Source organism: Euprymna scolopes, chromosome 34, assembly GCF_053919585.1.
Source record: "Euprymna scolopes isolate OS-2025 chromosome 34, ASM5391958v1, whole genome shotgun sequence".
Lineage (NCBI taxonomy): Eukaryota > Metazoa > Mollusca > Cephalopoda > Sepiida > Sepiolidae > Euprymna > Euprymna scolopes.
In genome coordinates, this window is record NC_136515.1 from 1,142,755 (window position 1) to 1,165,621 (window position 22,867).

The window sequence follows — 22,867 nt, forward strand, 5'->3', positions numbered from 1 at the left end:
GATTTGGTTGGTTGGTTGTTTTTGTTTTATGGCATATCAACCCTTTTCGGGTTATTTAATGCAGAATCCAAAGATTTTGAAGAAAATTATTTTTAATTGAGTATATTTGTTGTTTTCACGTCGGTTTCTATTTAACCCATAGTTGGGACCCAAACAGGTACTACCACTCTGGGTCAGAGTGGACCTGGGAGCAATGGTAATTAAAGGGTGGCTCCACACTCCCCAAAGCCCACAAGCTGGGCCTCACCACTGGATATAGTTTAAGGCAGGGGTCTCAAACTTGCGGCCCGCGGGTCAATAATTTGTGGCCCCCGCCTTATTTTGAAAGTTTAATGTTAGTGCGGCCCGCGAGTTTGATATGAATGGCACTTTACAGTGTTTTGTGCAGAGCTCAACGAACCTACCAATCACGGTGGAGTATATGGCTCTCGAGGGTGGGACGTCGACCGGGCTTGACGCAAGCAGAAAGTTACAGCAGCGTTGCCATGGAGCATTTTCTTCCGTGCCTGGCTGTCTGCATGAATGGCTGACTGCCTCGTTTAGGCACACGCGGACATTCGTCCCAGATCGCGGCGTTCACAACACTTCCAAAAAAAGTTTTGTTTTTGTTTTGTCCAGCAGGACAACATAATCCCAGTCTAAGGTTGCAGCATAATGTCATTAATAGTGATGGGACGATTCCTAATTTTTTTCCGATTCCGATAACGATTCCAGGAAAATATTGATTAACGATTCCGATTAACAATTCCCAAGTACGATTCAGACTCATACCTTAGCTATATGTCTAATTTAGATTTAAATTTATTTTATAAATTAAAAATATTGAATGGTGCGAAAATAAAATGTGATCAAATAAACCACGTGTTTTGTTGTACCGACCGTCACTAATAGACCAAGTGTAATTGATGTATGTAAATTCCAATTAAACTGAAACAAGAATAATTGAACTTTTATTTCAATATAAAATGGTCACTTATTCTTGTTCATATTCGTATTAGCATAAAAGATGGCTATTGCCAATATTTAATTCGTTTTTTAGAATATATTTTAAATTTCTAAAAAAACAAAAAGAATGAAAAATAAGAATCCATTTCTGGTTATGTTAAAACTAAATTTATTTTGTTTTTGAGTTTTTTGATTTTGTTTTTAGTTTCAAAAGTTTTACCTTCCCCAATCTGAAATAAAACAAGGAAGGGATGGGCTCAGTGGTGGCAATAGGGGTTAATCCCTTTGAAGTTAGTTGTCTACCGACTGTCCGGCCAGTTTTTGCCCAGAATAGTTTTTGCTATCATAAAGTAATTGATGTCGCTAAGATTAAAATTAGGGTATATACGTTTTAATTTTTTTTTTTATATGTTGAAATAGATAAATATAATTTTTCTTTCTCAAGTTCATCTTTAGAAAAATGACAAATGCTTTGCAGACTTTTTGCACCCCCTTTCTTCAAATTTATACACTATATATACATTTGATAGACATATAGACAATTTCAACATACAAATATAATTCTTTTCAAGTTGAACTTCCTCTCTCCTGCTATTTACTACTAACTCTCTCTCCCCCTCTCTCTCTCTCTTTCTCTGACCCCGATCAGACTTAAAGAACTTACAACCTCAAGGAACTAACAACCAATTTTAACCAGGCTTGAAGAAAGGAAAAGAAACACATTTTGGAGTTTTCCTGGAAAATTACAAGTAACTGTCAAATTTACATCCAAACGCTTTCAAAGAGAACTGCAAACGCTTTCAAAGAGAACCGTAGACGTGAGTAAAATAAACCACATTTTTTTTCCACCTTTCTTCAGTTAAAAAAAAAATACTTGAATATCTTACATACACAAAAAAAAAAAAAAAAAAAACGTTTTTTGTGCGTTGGCTAAACACTTGATTGAAACTTCAGTGCAACAGCGACATCAAGTGGGATCATATATATTACAGCCCCAAACATGTCTTTTTCAAAGCCTGCAGTGAAGAGAAAGGTTGGTGATGAGCACAGACAATTTCAGGAAAAGTGGGAAATGCAATATTTCTTTATTGAGCACAGGGGCACTCCGACTTGTCTTATTTGCACTGAGAAAGTTGCGGTGCACAAGGAATATAATTTGAAACGTCATTACACAACTCGACATGCTGAGGAGTATGCAAAATACCAGGGAGATGAGAGAGCCAACCGGGTTGCCAATCTTAAAGCATGTCTACTGAGGCAACCAGATTTCTTCAAGAAAGCTACCAAAGAGAATAATGCATCAATCGAAGCAAGCTACGTGATTAGTGAGATGATTGCTAAGGCGGGAAAGCCATTCACAGAAGGTGAATTTGTCAAAAAGTGCATACTACAGGCTGCAAGTATTGTCTGTCCAGAAAAGAAAGGTCAGTTTAGCAACATAAGCCTTTCTACCAACACTGTGGCAGAGCGCATTTCTGACCTGTCAAGTGACATTTATGATCAACTATGTGAGAAAGCCAAATGTTTCAGTGCATACTCAGTCGCTCTTGATGAGACCACAGACATCACTGATACTGCCCAGCTCGCAATCTATGTCCGTGGTGTGGATGACAATTTTGAAGTGATGGAGGAGTTGCTCACAGTACTTCCAATGCACAACCAGACCACTGCTCAGGAGATATTTCACCAGCTGTGCGATGCCATTGAGAATGCCGGTTTGCCATGGAAGAGGTTTGTTGGAATGACAGGGAGGAAAAATGGACTGGTGGCACTTGTTAAAAAAAAAAAAACTGGAAGAGGAGGGTGTGGAGGAGGCCATTGCTCTGCACTGCATTATCCATCAGCAGGCCCTTTGCAGCAAATGCCTCAAGTTTGACAATGTGATGTCTGTGGTTGTGAAATGCATCAACCAAATCAGATCCAAGGGCTTAAAGCACCAAAGGTTCCATGCTTTTTTAGAGGAAATGGAGTCAGAATATGGGGATGTGCTTTACTTCACCGAGGTACGTTGGCTCAGCAGGGGAAAAGTATTGAGATTTTTCGAGCTGAGGGAAGAAGTGAAAGCCTTCATGGAGAAAGATGGGGTGGCTGTTCCTGTGCTAAGTGATCCCAAATGGCTCATGGACTTGGCTTTTCTTGTTGATATCACACATGAGCTTAATGCACTGAACAAGAAGTTACAAGGCCAGGGGAAACTTGTCAGTGCTGCATATTACAACATTAGAGCATTCTCCACAAAGCTTATGTTATGGAAAGCCCAGCTCTCTCAGAAAAACCTGTGCCATTTCCCAACATGCAACGCACTTGTAGATGCAGGCACACCATTCAGTGGCCAGAAGTATGTTGATGCCATTTTGAAGCTTCAGGAGGAATTTGATCACAGATTTGCAGACTTCAAGACGCACAAAGCCACATTTCAAATGTTTGCGGACCCCTTCTCCTTTGATGTGCAAGATGCCCCACCTGTGCTTCAAATGGAGCTCATTGACCTGCAGTGCAACTCTGAACTGAAAACGAAGTTCAGGGAGATGAATAGGAAAGTAGACATGCTTGGGCAATTTTTGAGAGAATTGACTCCCAGCTTCCCTGAGCTTTCCCGAATGTTCAAGTGGACCATGTGCCTTTTTGGGAGCACATACTTGTGCGAAAAGCTCTTTTCCACCTTGAACTTCAATAAGTCCAAGTACAGGTCCAGACTTACTGATGATCATCTTCAAGCCATACTAAGGGTCTCAACTGCCTCCTCCCTCAAGCCAAATGTGGCTCAGCTCTGCGAGAGGAAACGCTGCCAGGTCTCTAGCAGCAAGATGTAGGCAAGAGAAGCCACGTTCAGAAGGTAAGTACATGTTCTCAAATGTTCCACTCATGTTCAGGGCAATTCATGTTCAGAAGAAGGTTAAAGAACTGTTAATACAGACGTTTCAATCCTAATTTTTATTTTATTTATTTATTCATTACTGATTGACTGAATGAATGATTGATTGATTGATTGATTGATTGATTGAATGATTGATTGAATGATTGATTGATTGAATGATTGATTGATTGAATGATTGATTGATTGATTGATTGAATGATTGATTGATTGAATGATTGATTGATTGATTGATTGATTTTATTCATTTCTTATTTATTTTCTTATTCATTTGTTTATTGATTTTTTTTCATCTTATTTTGTGTTAAAAAATAAAAATAAAGACATTTGAGAAGATTAGAATTTTAGTTTTTTCTTGTGGAAACCCTGATGCGGCCCAGCCTCACCCAGCCTCAGCCTCCAGCGGCCCTCAGCTAAATTGAGTTTGAGATTCCTGGTTTAAGGTCATATCCAGGACCCCCATTGAGGGACTTTTACCCTCTGCAGGGGAGCAGTCGGCGTATTCTAATGCCCCACCGACAGGGCCACGATACACCTGAAGAAGGTCAGAAGTTACAAACCAAAATGTTGTGAAAATAACACTCATGATAACAGTAGTATGATGAAACGAAATAACAGAATTATATGCAGTAATTTATTTGTTACATCAGGCGTAAAGATTTCTGAAGTTCGACAAGACGCATCTGAAGATCAAAAGTTACATCGACTGAAACGTTGAGATGAGAACAGTAGTCCAATATATCCAAAGGATACAAGTTCTACATATTACTTACCTAGCACAGGCCAGGATTAGAGTGTAGTATCTGTTCTGATGCTACACTCAAGTTAATTCGTTCTTAGTCAATGAAGAGGGAAACCCTTCTATACTAAGGCAATTTTTATTTTTGCCTACTTCCAGTGTGCCCCTTTTGGGGGAGCTGGTCCCCCCCTATGAAAACGACCTTCACATTTTGTTTTCGTGGGAAAGCAAACAGATACCTACAAGTCCTACATATTTGGATTATTCGGACTATTGTTCCTACCTTGATTGTCATTTTCGCAACATTTCAGTTATTGTAAACCCAGACCTTCTTCAAGGTATATCTTATCAAATTGTCCAGTTTAGTGAGCAAAGCACTTGGTAAAATTCAGCTGTAAGTTACACTCTTTTAGGTGGTTGTAGGTCTAATCATTAATGCGTACGATACTCAAAAATACAATTGCAAATCACTTGCTCGTCTGAGCTCCAATCTATGGTCTCTCCCTCGCCAAACTTTCACGAAAAACACCCGTCTAGCTGAAAACACTATCAATAATTTCCCCCACTCTTTATCCATGCATAAACTTAAATGCAGATTCCATGAACAAAACTTCTTTCTTAGAACTGCACGCCTGTGGAACTGTCTTCCGTTTGCCTGCTTTCCAGCTGACTACAATATGGTTGTATTCAAGTCCAATGTAAAGAAGTGCTTGAGTTAACAAATTTATTGAATTTCCATTACTAACGATTACTATATTGTCTAATTGACTACTGTACACTCTTTAGCCCTCATCTTTGAGTGGCCTCTGGGCCTTAATAAATGGTGATTCCTATGTAAAAAAAACTTAGGATTTCTACCTAGTTATAACTGACGAAGTGAAAGTATGCTACCGAATGGATTAAAGGTTCTGGCTGAAATTCTGTGCAGATTTCAACAAAATACACTTGAAGGTTGGAGGTTATAAGGATTAAAATGTGAAAGTTAAACTCAAGTCAAGAACAGGAGTCACAGTAACCCAAAATAATACAAATTATCCTCGTCTAAAACACATTTCACAAAAATTAAAATTTAAGACATGGCTGAATGATCGAGAGCATGCTAACCTCCCACCACCAACAGGATTAAATAAAGGGCTCTGTTTAAAATTTCATGAAGATTTCTGAGTTAGAAAGAGTCCAGAGTTTGACAAGATACACTTGATGGGAAATTACATTCACCGAAACATTGTGAAAGTAAAACCCAAGATGAGAAAAATTACTCAATGCAATTCATATGAATTATGTTTCTGAACTTTTGAAATGAGAATTGATAAGTTTTAATATGTTATTAATTTACGAGTTATGGTGGGTTAACGTTTCTTTTAGTTTTAAAGCTTTATTTCTTTGATACTATTTGTAAGTGACTTGTGAATAAGATTTAATGAAATGGAATGATTCTATGTTGAAAGATGAATATTATGAGAGGATTGAAAATAATCAATGAAATAAACTAAAGATGATCACTGATGATTCCAATGCCTTTCAGTGAAAAACCATTCTTGAAAATTAGAAAATTGTAGTTGTCCCAAGAAAAGAAAAGAAAAAAAAATGGCAGCATCAATCCAGCCAAAGCTTTTTCAAGTAAAGAATTAATCCAGTCAGAATCAGCAGAATCAATTGGTTTTCTTGTGCCAAGATCAAAAGCAATGAAGAATTCAAAGAAATTTGGTTTATTTTATAAAACAATTCTGGCATCAGATTGGTTCGTTCTCATCACCTGTGGTTATAAATGTACTTATTTACTTGCCTCCCCACGAGGGCAGAGTTAGACACACTGTTGGTTTTTTTTCAATGTGGGAGAAATTCAGCTCCCAAAAAGGGACACTCTGGATAGGAACAAAAATAAAAACCCGTTTCAGTCATGGAGGATTTCTCCTCCACTGAGGACAGAAAAGGTGACGTGTAGCATCAGAACAGATACTACACTGTGATCTTTGCCAGAATGCCAAGAATGTGTGACAGTGTAATCGTTCAAATCTTTGTGGCAATACCATCATTACTTTTATTAATTAAGGGTGGCCACTTCACTGCTTTGGTTGCTTGGAGACTTGGGTAGAACTACTAGTCAAAGATTCATTCTCAACAATCAACCCAACAGGTGCACCCCCCCTTTTTTTTTTTTTACAAAGGGGTAACAACATATCAAGGTCTGTAGGCCACTTGAGGATAAGAGGTAATGTGTATGGTAGTCATTGGGACCATAGTGTAGTAATCGTTTATGGCGGAAATTTTGTATCATTAGATTTACGAGGACGGTTCAATAAGAACTTGTTTACATTGGACTTGAAGACGACAATATTGTAGTCAGCTAGAAAGCAGACCAGAGTTCCACAGGTGAGCAGTTCTGGGAAAGGAGCTTCGTTCATGGAATTTATCTTTAGGTTTATGCACCAATAGAAAGTGGGGGAAAATTATTCATAGTGATTTGGGTGGTACCATTTATGTGGCCCATTATCTGTCAGACAGAGATATACTGTCTGGGTAGTATCTAGAAGGTCCACCCTGCCAGACTTTGCCATCCGTCTTCTAGGCTGAGTTCATTGCTTTCTGCCCAAGGAATGCCAACGGGACTTCCCAGGCAATTTTTGTTATGCCAGCATGCTACTTCTTTAGGGGCACTAATTTTACTCTCCCATCTTCTGGCCTTGTGTCACATCTTCCTGTGGTGGAAAGGAAGGAATAACTCAGCAAGACAAAAAATATTGCAATAGTCTATAGCAAGTATTTTTGAAGATGCCAATGTTGTAGCCTTCAAAGAAGCACTCCCATAGTAATGGGTTCCACACATGGGAAATTCCTGAAAAACTATCCATGTATCCTATATTTCTTTCTAAAGCTTTATCAATAACTATTGTGTCTTTGTTTATATTTCGGTGTTTAGATGTTCTTTTTAAAAAGACGGTTGTCACACGAGACACCCTACACTTGTTGGCATCTGTCAGTCTAAAAGACAATGGGCTTGCGTCTGTAGAGGTGGTCGCACACAGTCTTCTGTGGCTGAATAAGCTTATCTTAAATCTACATTATCAGTTGCAGACATCGCAGGTGAAGGTCGATGCATCGGGTTAATGGTCTCTTGAATTTTGACGAGTGGCCTTCCTGATTAGTTTTTGCCCCCCCCCCATTCTGTGATGGACCTTTCCCCAGTGGTTAAGCCTTCGGATACCATTAGTTTCCAGATGTTGCAGACTTTAGCTTTGGCTCCCAACTGATAGGGTCAATATCACATGCTTTCATGCCGCGTTTGCACATGTCGACCAAGCGGAGGTAAGGACAACCAATTTTTCTTTTGCCAGTTGTGAGTTCACTGTAGAGAAGGTCTTGAGATATCCAGCGTAGGAGTCTTTGGCGAAGTAGAGTGAACATGTAGTGAATACCAGTTCTTGCGGGCACAGCATTATTTGTAACTTTGTCCTTCCAAGAAATTTCAAGAGTTTCCAGATGTTGTTGGGCTCTCATCTGGTAGGGTCAACATCACATTTGCAATTTTGTCTTTTCAAGAAATTCCAAGAATTCTCCGCAGACTGTGCATGTGAAGTGTGTTCAGTTTCCGTTCTTGGTGGCTGTATGTTGTCCATGCTTTGCTGCCGTACAGAAGGGTGCTGATGACAGGCCATGTAAACGTTCATTTTTTGGAGACATTGAAATATTTATTTTCCCACACTCAAATTTTCAAGAGTGGTGGATGTCTTTCCGATGCTCTTAGGTTCTATATAGAGAGATACGTTGTCCGAGGCTGTAGACAGATATAACTGATGGACTACGTCTAAATAATGCCCGATTACTATTAGCCTATACTATTAATAAAACAGTTATTGAAATGTAAAAAGAAAAAAAAAAATGCCAAAGCATAAAAAAAAATTATAGTAAATTTTTAAATTCCTATTAAAAAAAAAAAAAAAAACAATTTACTTACGAAATTAAATTGACCAGAATGCATTTTCATTTCTTCATAATCAAGTTGGCCATTTTAATCTTTCATTAATAGTTGCACAAAAATAGAAAACAAGAAAGAATGAATTACTTCATGACCCTCTGAAATTGGAATTTGGTGCAGCTAAAACAGTCGGACAGAAAGTCATTTAAAACTGGCTATAAAAATCCTAGCTAATTTTTATGCATTTAAAGATTGTAAATCAGCCAATTGAAATGAACGTTTTTCGTTTATCGCTTGCATAGTATCATCTCATGACGCAATACTGTCTACGCCAGGCAGTTAAAGTTCTTCGGCCATTTAATTTTTTTTTTTTTTTTTTTTTACATGGAGGTCATCACTTATCAAGGCCCGGAAGCCACTCAGGGATAAGGATTATTGCGTGTACAGTAATCAATTGGATAGTATCGTAGTAATCGTTAGTATTGGAGATTTGATAAAGTGTCTTAAGGGGGCAGTTCATTAGGAATTTGTTTATGTTGGACTTGAAGACATCCAAGTTGAAGTCAGGTGGGAAACAGACAAACGAAAGAGTTCCACAGGTGTGCACTTCTGGGAAAGAAGCTTTGTTCATGGAATCTACGTTTTGATTTAGGCACATAAAAAATGGGGGAAATTATAGACGGGTGTTTTTTATGAAAGATTGGCGAGGGGGGGGGAGGACCAGAGATTGGAGTTCAGACGAGTACTTGCCATGGAAATAACGATAAAACAAAGACAGGCTCGCAACATCTCTTCTATGAGAGAGAGGTTGCAGAGAAGAGAAAAAGGCATCTCCCACTAAGTCACGAAGTCTATTTTGTAGTCTGTCAAGGCAGGATAACAGCTCCTGCCCAGATGTGGCAGCAGTACTCCATCCTTGGACATACTTGGCTTTTATGTAGATAGAGAATTGCATCAGTAGCAAGATCTGGAGCAATAGAAGGAGCCCACCATTTTCCCAGCGACCTTGGTAACAGACTTGATGTATGTGTCCCATTTCAGACCAGGAGTAAAGGTCAAACCCAAAAGCTTATCAAAACATGCAGCCTCCCCAAGACGGGAGCCATCCATTTCAATTGATGCCAGATGGGGATCAGAGCGTTGATGATGTAAAGATAGGAGCTTAGTTTTAGATGCATTAAAAGTAACCAGCAACCTCTTTCCCCACTGTACCACGTGCTCAAGATGAGAGAATCAGAGAGAACTTTGTCATTTACGGCCTTTGATGTGTTGCCATAGATGGGCGTGTCATCAGCATAGATGTCAACGAATGATTTAAGTATGTGGTTTGGGAGATCATTGGTGTAGATCAGAAAGAGAATTGCGCCCAGGATGGACACCTGAGGGACTCCAGCATTAATACTGAGGAACTCCAGCATTAATACTGAGGGCCTCTGATTTCTGCCCATCGACCACTATTCTCATGAGCCTATCAGAGAGAAATGATTTTAATGATTGAGAAAACATTTCCAGTTATACAGTAGCTGGAAATCTTGTGAAGTAGGCCTTTATGTCATACCTTATCAACGGCCTTTGATATGTCAAGAGCATTTGCCCTAGAAAGGAAGCCTTTATCGAGAGATTCACTAATCCTATGAGATATAACAGTTAGCACATCTGTTGTAGATCTAGCAGAATTGAAACCATATTGCGACACACAATATGGTTTCCATTCTGCTAGATCTACAACAGATGTGCTAAGAAAGTTATTTCTGCTTAGGTAGTTGACTACTTCTCTATTTAACATGGATTCCAGCAGCTTGCTCATGACACACAGGAGACTTATTGGTCTATACTGAGAGATGACTTATCACCTGAATTCTTAAATACAGGGCATACTGATGACGTTTTCCAGGGTGTTGGAAAGCACTTCTCCTTAAGGCAACATTTAAACAGTTTTGTAAGGGGGCAAGTTCTGGTTGAAGCTTTTTCAACACTATAATTGGAATGCCGTCAGGGCCAGTTGCTTTACTGGAATCCGGTTCTTGATTAGCTTGGTGACCTCACGCACAGATATTTGTATGTTGCATAGTGTGTTGTCTGTTATAGGAGGAAATACGAGGAGTTGATGGCCTTCGTAGCATAGGGTAGAATTAGTTGTAAAGTTCTTGGCAAATAGTTTGACCTTGTCTGATGCTGACGAGATGACCTCAGGTCTATTAATGATGGTTGGGATAGAACGCACGCTTCTGTTCAGGATCCTGTTTGCTATTTGCCAAAACTGGTGTGAACCAAGCCGCTGCTCAGCTACTTTGGATTTAACGGACTGAGCATATAGCTCTCTTGCATTTTTTATTACTCTTTTACAGTGGTTACTGGCAGTCTTGAAAGCAGCTTTAGTCTCAGTTCATCTATTACATTGGTAGCTATGGAAAAAGTGATTTCTGTGCACGATGGCAGCAGCACATTCTGGGGAGAACCATGAATAGCTGTTAGGTTTTTGTTGGTATGAATCGGTCTATGCCTACAATTAACCATTCGATCAGGTCTGATACTATAGAGGACATCTTTTTTAAACATGGAATGCAGAGGTAGATCAGATATGAATGTACGGAAGCTATCCCAGTCAGCCATAGAGTATCGATATATAGTACGGTGGAAAGGTACATCTGAAGACTTATTACATTTCATTTTTATCTTAACTGATACAACCGAGTGGTCGAAGGATCCCAGAGATAGAACGGAACATGAACATAGCTCAGGGGAAGTTGTGGGAAAAAGGTCTAGAAGGCTTGCATACTGACCGGTAGTATCGGGCACATGGGTGGGTTCGTGAACAATCTGGGTGAGGTCATAGACAATGGCAAAATCGTGACAGAACCTCCTCTCATCATCTGTCTTATTTGAGTGGGTCAGCCATTCCACATTATGGACATTGAAGTCACCGCAAATGTGAATGTTAGCCAAAGGATCAGCAAACAGGATGTGGTCAATTTTCTCAGATATACTCTTAAAGATAGTAACCCTGCTGTTGTGGGGGCGATAGAGGGCAAATATAAATGCTGTGGTGTAAGCAAGTGCAACCCGGAAGCACATATAAGGTAAATTAGGGTCTTCTCTGGAGATATCCCTACCACACGGAAAGCCATCTTTAATGTAGGCACATATTTCATGCCCATGGCGTCTTGGGGGTCAGATTTAGATGTTAAGTTAGAGTATCCTTTAATTATGAATTCGTCTAGGGAAGTGGTTGGTCCTATGGCAGTTTCGCTTAAGAAGACTGTCCGGTTTCGTCTCCTGTAATTGGTTTTCAACCTCTGGAAGGTTGGAACGTAGACCCCTGATGTTGGAGAAGGAGACATGGTAGTAGGGGTCAATGTTGGCTGGACGGCTTGGGGAAAAAAAAAGCTTTATGTTAGAGGGGGAAAAAGAGCCAAGGAAAACAACGAACAAAGTTCACTGACAGTCTCAACAGGGTCACTGGAAACACGACTATTGATCTCAACAGAAAGACCAAATGCAGCGGGGGACTCGAGAACCATGATCATCGATGTCTGAAATAACAGACTCGATACCTGAAGATATTATCAGAATGGGTTACTCTTATTGAAAACCAATAATACATGTGAAATACTCACATTATGTATCATTCAAACACCACCGTGTTTGGATAATATGGTTAAGTGGCAGTTTGAGTCATTTAGAATTGCTTTAAACCTTCACCGCTTTTTTTTTTTTTTTTTTTTTAACCAAATTTCAAACAATTATTAGTTTATAGATCATCTTCTCAGCTATATTGTGCAAAAAAAAAAAAAAAAAAAAAAAAAACAACAACAAAAAAATTTTCAATTTTCGTTCAGTAAAACGAAAGTTATGAATTTACTGGTGTTCAAAATCATAAACAAAAAAATGCAAAGAAGTGAGCGACGTTTTTTCTGACTGGTTTCTATAGCAACCACGTCACTTCAGCGACTAGTGTTGCTACTAATTCACCGCTCTTGCAAAAAGGGAACAAATGAAACAGAATGAAAGCAGACAAGTGCCGTACATTGTTTTACATATGTGTATGTTATGTTTATGGGGCAAAAAAATAAGACTGAATTTAAACAAAGAACAAGTGAATTCACTAGAAGCCTGCAAAAATCATGGATTACAATAGAAAAATGCGAGCATGAAAATAATATGGTTAAGCTTAAACATGGCAAAGAAAAGGACAAGATATTCTAGTAAAAAATATAATGAATTTATAATTTAAAATCTTGCAGTATTGAGATTTTTTTTTTTTTTAAATTCAATTTATAACATAAGCAATTCTTAATTCTGCAATATTTTAAGTTATAAATTTATATTTTTTACTAGAATATCTTGTCTTTTCTATGTTTAAGCTTAACCATATTACTTCTCATGCTCGCATTTTTTCTATTGTTTTTATATATATACATATATATATAATGTTATTTGAGAAGGAAAACCGAAAATTAATAAAATAGTAATCAATGTTTCGTCCCTATTTCAGGGGACATCAGGATTTCGTAGGAAAAGTCCTACCCAGAATGAGTAGGACTTTAGGATTTTTTCCTTTTTCACTCGCATGCTGTCTGTAATTGTTTTCTTCTACATTTTTCCTACAAAATCCTGATGATGTCGTCTGAAATAGGGACAAAACATTGATTACTATCTTATTAATTCTCGGTTTTCCTTCTCAAATAACATGACATCAACCATCGCTTGTATTTTTATTATTTTTACTTATATATATATATATATATATATGGTCTGAGGTTCGATCCCTAGAAACAGTTGAACTACGCTGACGAGAGGTAACGACCTTGAAACACGCGTGTACGTAGATTACTGTTTTTTAAAATAATAAATATATATATATATATATATATAATTATGATTAGTTTTTTTGGAAAAAGAATTCCAGCAGAGTGCTCAATTAAAAGGAAAATCCAAATTTTAAGAGCGTACTTATATTTTGTGTACAGAAAGTTGTTAGTTGAGACAGGTCATTGGTACCGTCGGTTTCAAGCCCGATAATAAGGCCCGTTTACGAATATTGGCTGAAGAGGGCTCGATAAGGATACCTTAAACGGGCCTTATTATCGGGCTTGAAACCGACGGTACCAATGACCTGTCTCAACTAACAACTTTCTGTACACAAAATATATATATATATATATATATATATATATAAAAGTCTGGTCGCAGTTTTTAAATATTTTGTTCAATGTTTCATTTTTTTTGAGACTTGATACAAGACCTTTTCAAAAGACAATTTTTTGTTTTATTTTTCTTCATTTTATTGGTGGTATTAACCTTGAGGGGTCGGCCCCTTGCGGAGGGAGAAAAGTATTTTATCAACACTCTTCTGGGGGTTGCGGTTCAATCCTCAGTTTTGTGGTACTAAGAATACAACTGCAGCTTATCCAAGTCTTCTACCCAGTCATGGCTCATGGAAGCAGAGCATGCTATCCCGTGAACTAAAAGGGTTCTGCTCAACATTCTCCACAGATTCCAAGTTTCACAAAATACACCTGAAGTTGGAGATTCTATCTCCCAAAACATTGAGAATAACACTCAAGATGAGAACATATGTATCCTGCATTTTATTTTTTCACAAAAAAAAAAAAAAATTGTAAATAAAACTATGTATTTGTTAAATGTTAAGAAAGGTTAAGGGAACTGAGATTTTAAAAGCCAGTGCTCATTCTATCCTACAAAAAAAAAAAATAAATAAATAAAAAATCTTAGGTAGCATTTCCCATCAGAGGTGCATCAGGTGAAACTAACCCATTCTCAAAAGGTAAAGCCTGGAAGGGTGAACCTCTTGAAATCGCACAGAGCCAGGATCCTACCTCAGTCAACAGGAAAAAAAAAAATCAGCTCAAAAATGGTTCAGATTATTGGATTTGATAATTGTTTTCAAGTTCAATGTCTGTGACAAGAACTCAAAAGTAAAATCTGTGTCAAATACAAAAATCTGTCATTTTTGTATTTGTTTTGCGATGATTGAAATCCATTGGATTCAAATTTTGAATTAAACCCTGGGCAGATTGTTCTCCTTTCAGTCATGACCGAGTAGAAATGTTAATATTGGTTATTCTTAGTTATCGCTTATAGTAAGGATTGAACCTTCAACTCGAAGACGACCATCACAAAGCCGATAGTGTTGCAATATTTTTGATAATGAATGGGGGGGTAAATATTTATTTTCATTTAACACTGAGAATTCTTCATCTCAAGGAATTAATAAAAGAATCGTAAATTTTTATTTGCTTAGTAAAAAAAAAAAAGAAAAAAAAAAACTACTTGATCAATTTACGTGATTTTTCGAATATGACATCTTCGTTCTGTGACCAGTACGTACATCATGATTTTTCAGTAAAATTTTACTTTAAGGCCTGTCTCACGTTCATATAGAACAAAATATCGTCAACAATATATTCTATGTTATCAGTGGTGGCTATTTCTGTACGTGCAAGCATGCGTCAAAAAATATGCACGCTTGCGCGTACAGAAATGACCACCACTGATAACAAAATTACATGGCTTAATATTTGGAAAACTGTTTTTCATCTAATTTTAAATTTTCACCAATACTACACTGTGACAAGGCAGTTTGGTACGCGAGTACACATTTAACAGCTTTCAATTATGCTTGCGCATAGCGTAAATGAAGGTTAGGCTGTGAAATGGAAAATAGTCCCAGAGTTAAGGGGGTTAATACCATGCAAAAGAAATCAAGCAAAAAACTTTTTAGCCAATAAACACAAAAAATGCCCCCTCTCTCAGGTGGCCAGAAAGTGGGTGCTCGTTTTAAGTTAAATTTAAATGGAAAAGTGATCACCCACTTTTTGAAAAAAAAGTAATTTCTTCATATCATGAAAACTATTTTTTTGCGACGGAAAAGGTTTGCGGACTTTTTTTAGCACACAAGAATCTACAAAAAAAATATTTTGTTCTATACGAACGTAAGACGGGTCTTAAAGTAAAACAATAACGATTTTTCTGTATTTTTTTATATAAGTAATTCTAAATATGCAACAACAATATTTATCGCCTGTACACCATTATTGCGTATTCAGATTGGCATTTATAGTGATGAACAAAAATGTACCTAATTGTTATGGAATGAAGGTTTTATATTTCAAAAATCACAAAAATTGATAAAGTAGTTTTATTTATTTATTTTGTATTTTGATTAATCGGACGATTATTCTCATCTAGGGTGTTGTTAGCACAACGTTTCGGTCGTGCCAATAACAGCGATGATAAATTGTCCATTCACATCTACACAATTCAGAATTGCATTCTTTTTTTTCTTTAATTTATTTTTTAATTTACGAAAACCAAATTTGCAGTCTTTTATCGATAAAGTGACAGTCGGGGTCATGTTTCGCTAGAGAACATCAGGGGAGGTAATCAGTGATTATTTTTGACAGTTTCCACGTGCATTAGGATTGTCTGCCTTTGCATACCGATTTGTTGATTTCGAAACAGTAAAATTTTATTTCACTTGAATAAGAATAAAACTACTTGATCAAATTTCGTGATTTTTGGAAAATTTCATCTTCGTCCCGTGACGGGTACGTACAGAGATTTGTTTTTTTTTTTTTTTTGCTTGTTTTTTTTTAATTTTAGATGCCGCCATAAGTGCTAGCATCACACCACACACCAGTACCACACCGTTTTTCAACAGATTATGTTCAGGCCACTAAACTGCGGTTGTACCTAAAAAATAGTTTTTACAAAGTCGTTGTATATTTCATTTTAAAGAAATGATAAGAATCGAATAATTTAACTAAAATTTATTTGTATTTTGTGGACAATACAAATAATTTATTTTATTTTTTGCTGATTAAACAAAGATTAAATCTGCAAATTTTTATTAGCTAAGAACAAAGTGTAGTATCTGTTCTAATACTACACTATTTTTTGTCCTACTTCAGTGAAGAAACCTTCTACAGGAAAAGCAACTTAATTTTTGTCTCAATTCAAGATGCCTTGGGGGGGGCAGCCCCCCCCCTACACACACACGCGCTATTAAAAAAAAAAAAAAAAAAAACTATTGAACTGCCCTCGGGGAGAAGCAAGCAAATAGACACTACATTGCTCCAATTGCTCCACTGACCTAAGTGACCTTTGATCACAGTGTAAGATATGTTCTAGCCTTGGCTGTAAGAGAAATTCTTCTTGACTGAGGCTTAATTATTTTTATGCCCTTTTGGGGAGAGGAGATATCTTACATTAAAAATCGACCACGTGTCTATCAGCCCTCGCGGGAAAGCAATAGAAATTACCAACGAACATTTGGCGATTGCAGTTCACAAACAAGTAAATACGAGACGAAAATTCGACACGTGCCTAAAACGTAATTGTGTTTTTAACAGATGTTTTTTATGTTCCAAGTAAAAATTTTAAAAATAAGGTTATTTATAAATTAATAAAAATAAACTATTTTGTCATAAAAAATAAATAAAAACTCAAACCATGTGTTGTAATATGATTTGAGTCCAAGTATTTTCAATCGATTTCATTATTGTTGGAATTAGTAAGGAAAAGGCACCCTGAAGATGTCAGGGTTTTTTTTGTTTTTTTTTACATAGGCGTCACCACTTATCAAGGCCGATCGGCCACTCAAGGATAAGGGTTAAAGAGTGTAGAGTAATCAAAAGGACAATATAGTAATCAATAGTAATGGAAGTTCGGTAAATTTGTTAACTTAAGTGGAACGGCTCATCCACGTTGGACTTGAAGACAACCATATTATAGACAGCTGGAAAGCAGGAAAACAATTCCACAGGCGTGCAGTTGCAGTTCTAAGAAAGAAGCTTTGATCATGGAATCTACGTTTAGGCACAGATAAAGAGTGGGGAAAATTATTGATAATTTTTTCAGCTAGTCTAGTGTTTCTTGTGAAAGTTTGGCGAGGGGGGGGACCATAGATTGAAGCTCAGTCGAACACTTTCCATGAAAGTGCAGAGTATCTAGAATTAGTCCCGGAAATTGCCGAAGCAGTTTATCATTTGAAAGCCACCATCGTTTATATTTATTGGAGTCCAATAAATATAAACGATGGTGGTCCAATAATTGGACACTTTCAATTTTTGGAGAGAGGGGGGGGTATTAACCCTAACCCAACTCTTCAAACGTTAAAGGTTTTTACTTTTTAATAATAAGATGATTGTCTTGAAGCGATATTTATTAATCGAATTAGTTCGAATGAGTTCAATAACAATTTGGTCCAATTAATAATTTAATGGCCAAATTAATACAACCTACACGATATTATTGACTCATTAAATTATTAACTGAATCAAACTAACAAAACTATAGTGGTTTACAATAATGTTTCAATAGCAGCCATCTTTAAAGCTAAAAACTTCAATATAACCAGCAGCACACTTATTGTAGCCTGTCATTTTTTTCGCGACTTTCACATGGTACGTACACTGCTTTGGTCATTTCTGGGAATCAGTAATAACAAGGAACTGAAAATTTTTTATATTCATTTCTGATAAATACTTTTATTATTCGTTGCAACTGGCATTAACAAAACCACTCGTAGAATATTGAATTTTCGCATGATTGGTGACACTTATTACACGAGTTTCTATCCATATTTTTGTTTAATTTTCGATTTTTGATCGATTATCGAGTGTCCTCATGCAATGTTTGGGCAGCCATTTTGTTTCCGTTTTAACTTCAAGGTGGACACAAGATTTGTTTTGTATAAAAAAAAAAAATAAAAAACGGTAAAAGTAACTTATCTTGCCTTTGGTAACATTAATTTGTTAATTTTTTTTTTTTTTTTTTTTTCATTTTTGTTAGTTACAGGGGGAAAAATACGCATATTTCTACTTTAAAATAGCTCCTTTCCTTGAAGTTCTTTTCTTTATTATTATTCTTGTCTGTGCTTCCAGTTTCCGACTGTAGCAACATACAGAAATTTAAATGTAATGCGAACAAACATCTTGCTGCACAATTCCTCCTTTCCATATAAATATGGCCCCTAATTCAGAGTAGCCCTTTTTTTTATATTTCAGTGGTTTTGTGTGCTTTGTTTAGGATGAATTAAAGTAAATACGATGAATTGTGAGGTATTTCAACTTTTTGTTAAAAGATTTAAAATATTTTCTAAAAAAAAATAAATTAAAATAAATTTAAAAAAATATATGTTGTTGCGCATCTATAAAAATCAACCCAAGATTTAAAAAAAAAAAAAAAAAAAACTCATTAAATAGTTAAAATATGCTTTTTTCAAAAAATAAATTCAAATTTTAAAATTTTGGTACTTATGCAGAAAAGGTACCGTGCTGAAATAACGTTATTTAAAAACTCATTCTTAACCTGGAGGGGGGGGGCACATTGCAACTCCTCCGTACTTTCACCTAAAAATATATCGTAAAACTTGAATTCAAGTTTGAAATACTATATAAAATATATAAAAAAAAAAAAAAAAAAAAAAAGCATGGTAACCTCTATGAATAAATAAATGTTTTTACTAAAACCCTACGTAATTAACCTGAACTAAAACCAATATTTCTCCAAAAGTACTTAACACGTGTAGAGGATCTCTACACGTGTTAAGTACTTTTATAGTAAGTAGGCTACGAAGGTCGGTTAACGTAGATTCCTTACTAAAATATATATAAATAAATTACAAACTAAACCTAATTTTCGTTATTTGGATTCATCAGACTACTGTTCTCATCTTTAGCGTCATTTTCACAACGTTTCGCCGATGTAACCTCCGATCTTCAGGTTGTAATGTATGAGAAGTTACATCGACCGAAACGTTGTGAACACTCAAGAGGAGAACAGTAGTCCTAAGAATACAAATAATTCTCATCTAAAAAATTCTCAAACTAACACGAATTTTCCCTAAAAATTAGAATTAGAGTTAAAAAAAAAAGAAAAAAAAAAGGTTTATATAGTGTACAAGTGCAGCTTTTTAATGGCTTTAACAAATGCCGATATAAAAATATGGTGCTTTTGTACAGTTTACGATCCATGTTAATTTTTAGATAGGATTTTCAAGTTAATTTTTAGTATATTAAATTGTTAGGTGAAAGAACATGTTAAGAATGGCTTTTTAAATAATTAGATTATTTTAGCACGATCCGTAAACTTCAATATTTATAAATAATCAAATATAAAAAAAAAAAAAAAAAAAAAAATGTAATTTACGAAAACAAAATGGCTTGTAGACACACACACTTTATTATAACAATGTATACATATGTATACATTGTAATGTATACGTAATTTGTTTATCCCAATAAAGCTCAATAATTTACACTTTCAGAGTAGTTATAATTTCTACCATTCAACGAAACACGTGTGAAAAACCGAACGCGAAATAAATACGTCTTCGGCTTGGAATGTTTACTAGCGATCACACACAAAGATGGTGTACCTAAAGAAAACATAATTGCAACTTATTTTCAGATTTTGTAATCATGTCCATATTCCTTTATTTTCTTTTAAAGCTGGTGAAAGTTTTTTTTTTTTTCTGATGAGTTAAGGACGAAATAAATTCAAGAATTCACATAATTACATGAATGATTTTTCTCTACGAAACAAGTGCTGTCACGAATCGAACATTTTAACATGCTAAAAGAAATAAAGGGTAACATCTTAACATTTGGAATATAAACCTTTTGTCATTTGTATGCTCTGTAGTTATATTTAACATATATCGAGCTTCTTCACTAATTAAAGGATTTGGCATAAATAAAAGGGGAAATATAGTTGATAAAGTATATTTTTCACATAATGGCTTGTCACTAAATATTGCAATAAAATTTATAAAATACTTTCAATTTTATATGAAAAATTGAAAACAAAGAACTTATTTTTGCGTATAAAGAACAAAAAAATAAACATGTCAAAATGTAAATATATTCAAACATCCATTCAACAAATTGTTGATCTGAACATTAAGAATTTTGTTTTTGTTTTTTTGCAAAGTTAAGCATTCTTAAATATGAATTATGTTAAACAAATTTATAGAATGGTTTCATTAAAAATTTACATATCATGTATATATTACACACACACCTTTTTGATTATAAAAAAATTTGGTACTCAGTGCACTTGCACTTATTGATCCGTGCTGAAATAACGTTATTTAGAAAGCCATTCTTAACACGGGGAGGGTGTTTGTACCTATTCTGTACTTTGACCTTACAATTTAATAAAAACATAAAACTTTAAATTTGAAAATACTATTTAAAAATAGCGCGGATCAATAAATGCCCTAACACCAAATTTTTTTTTCATCCTAATTGCCACAATTAATTTCACCCCAATAAAAACGAATTTACACTTTCAGGGCATATAATAATTTCCACCATTCAAAGAAACACGTGTAAGACTTTAACAATAAAACACTGAGTGTGAAATAAATCTTTGGAAGGTTTATTAGCAATATATATATATATATATATATATATATATATATATATATATATATATATATAGATAGATAGATAGACTTTATTACACAAACATTAGTTACGTATGTGCATACATGTTTCGGTGGAATCCCTATTTAAAACGACCCACCTCGCCAGACCAAAGAAGGAATGAATATATATATATATATATATATATATATATATATATATACACACACACACATACATACACAGTTCACTACAAGTTTCATTTATTTTACATGAAAAATGAGCAAAGAGCTTATTTTTTTACGTATAAACAAAAAAATTAAACATGTTTATTAAAATAAATGTAAATATATGCAAATATTCGCCAACAAATAGTTGATCTTAATATTAAGAGTAGATTCAGTTTTGTGTTTTTTTGCAAAGATAAGCAGTCTTGAGAAAAAAAAAATGGGTTATGTTAGTAAACAAAAATTTATAGAATGGTTTCATTATAAATTTACAATATATTTAGAGTAAATAATATACTACCCTCCTAAACATGGAAACAAAGAATGTTAAAATGCACAAATCTTCATTATTTTTTATTATTTTTGTATATTTCTTTTTTTCAGTCTAGCATTGTTTTTTTGGTTTTTTTTGTTTATTTTTTCCAAGTTAGTAAACAAAATTGTACCTACGGACCGTGCTGAAGTAATAACGATATTATTTAGAAACCCATTAACATGGGGAGGGTGAGAGTATTAACTATTCTGTACTTTCACCTAACAATTAAATAAAAAGATAACGTAAAAATTGAATTTAACTTGAAAAATCCTATCTAAAATAAACAGCACAGTTCGTGTTCTGTATAAGAACCCAAAAATATGTATATTAATAGGGTACTTAGGCACTTACTGTACCGTGCTGAAACAAAACCATTCTTAACATGGGGAGGGTGTTTTGTAACTACTCTGTACTTTCACCTAACAATTTAATTTTTTTAATCGTAAGTCATAAATTTAATATGAAAATAATATTTAAAAAAATACCGCGGTACAAGGTGTACATTAGCACTTTTAATAGACATAAAATTAATTATTTTATCGTCCATATACACCGGTTGAAATGAGACGAAATTAACCGTAAACACTTGGCAGCCATTACAAAGCTGAAATGTTCAAGATTTCATTTTTTTTTTTTTAATTTATTTTTATAATCAGTAAAATATCAAAATATAAAATACGAAACTATTTTTGTATGTTCTCCCTGATTTTTCGCTGCCTTTTAAGTCTAGACATTTTTTTTTTTTTTAGCCTAAGTCAAAACAATAAAAGAAAAGAAAAAAATGAGTTCTTCATTATTTTTAATCTTGTATTATAATAAATGTTTTCTTTTAGGGGGTAAAAAAAGAAAAGGGGGTTTCATCTTACCTGGACTTCCATTCGCAATTCGATTAAGTGTTATGTCGTGTGGTGCTCTCGGCTCGGGCTCGGTTTTGCTCGTCGAATGACTACAATTCGCAGGCGGAGAAGCTGGACTAGAAGACGACATGTTTTTGTGTTTTTGGTAAGGAAGGCCGCCTTTCTAATGTCGGGTCTGCCTTTCTCTCTCGCGCGCCGTTCCTGGATAATTTCACTAGTCTTTAGCAGTCGATGCTTATCACCCAGTTGAGCTCCATGCAACGTTTTGCTGTCTCCCTTTAGCAAGATTCCATTTGTCTTATATATTTATTATTAATTTCCCAAAAAAAAAAAAATACTCTGCTGCAGACGACCACAGTAGTTGGTTTCACCCTTTCGATCAGTTTTTTTTTGTGTGTGTCTTCTCCTTGCCCGAAAAAATAATAGGGAGTGCGAGTAAAACTCGTGCGCATGCGTCGCCGGAAGTTGACGGAATTATACGGAGATTGACGGAATTTACCGAACCTTTATTTTTCTATTTTGTCTTCTTTTTTTGCACCCTTTTATCTATCTATCTATATATCTATCTATCTATCTATCTATCTATATATATATATA

At 35.3% G+C, this 22,867-nt stretch overlaps 2 protein-coding genes across 2 annotated transcripts in view; one reads left to right on the forward strand and one right to left on the reverse strand.

Annotated features, from left to right (window-relative positions):
* Positions 1-22,740, reverse strand: part of LOC145259070 (polyadenylate-binding protein-interacting protein 1-like) — a 74,429-nt gene extending 51,689 nt beyond the window's left edge. Inside the window, exon 1 of the mRNA XM_080116698.1 lies at positions 22,280-22,740. Within this exon, the coding sequence (XP_079972824.1) occupies positions 22,280-22,400 (121 nt within the window). The 5' untranslated portion in view covers positions 22,401-22,740. The remainder of the gene's footprint in view (positions 1-22,279) is intronic.
* LOC145259071 (replication protein A 32 kDa subunit-like) overlaps positions 15,984-22,867 on the forward strand; it is a 73,916-nt gene continuing 67,032 nt past the window's right edge. Inside the window, exon 1 of the mRNA XM_080116699.1 lies at positions 15,984-16,046. The gene's annotated coding sequence lies outside the window, so the exon portion shown is untranslated. The remainder of the gene's footprint in view (positions 16,047-22,867) is intronic.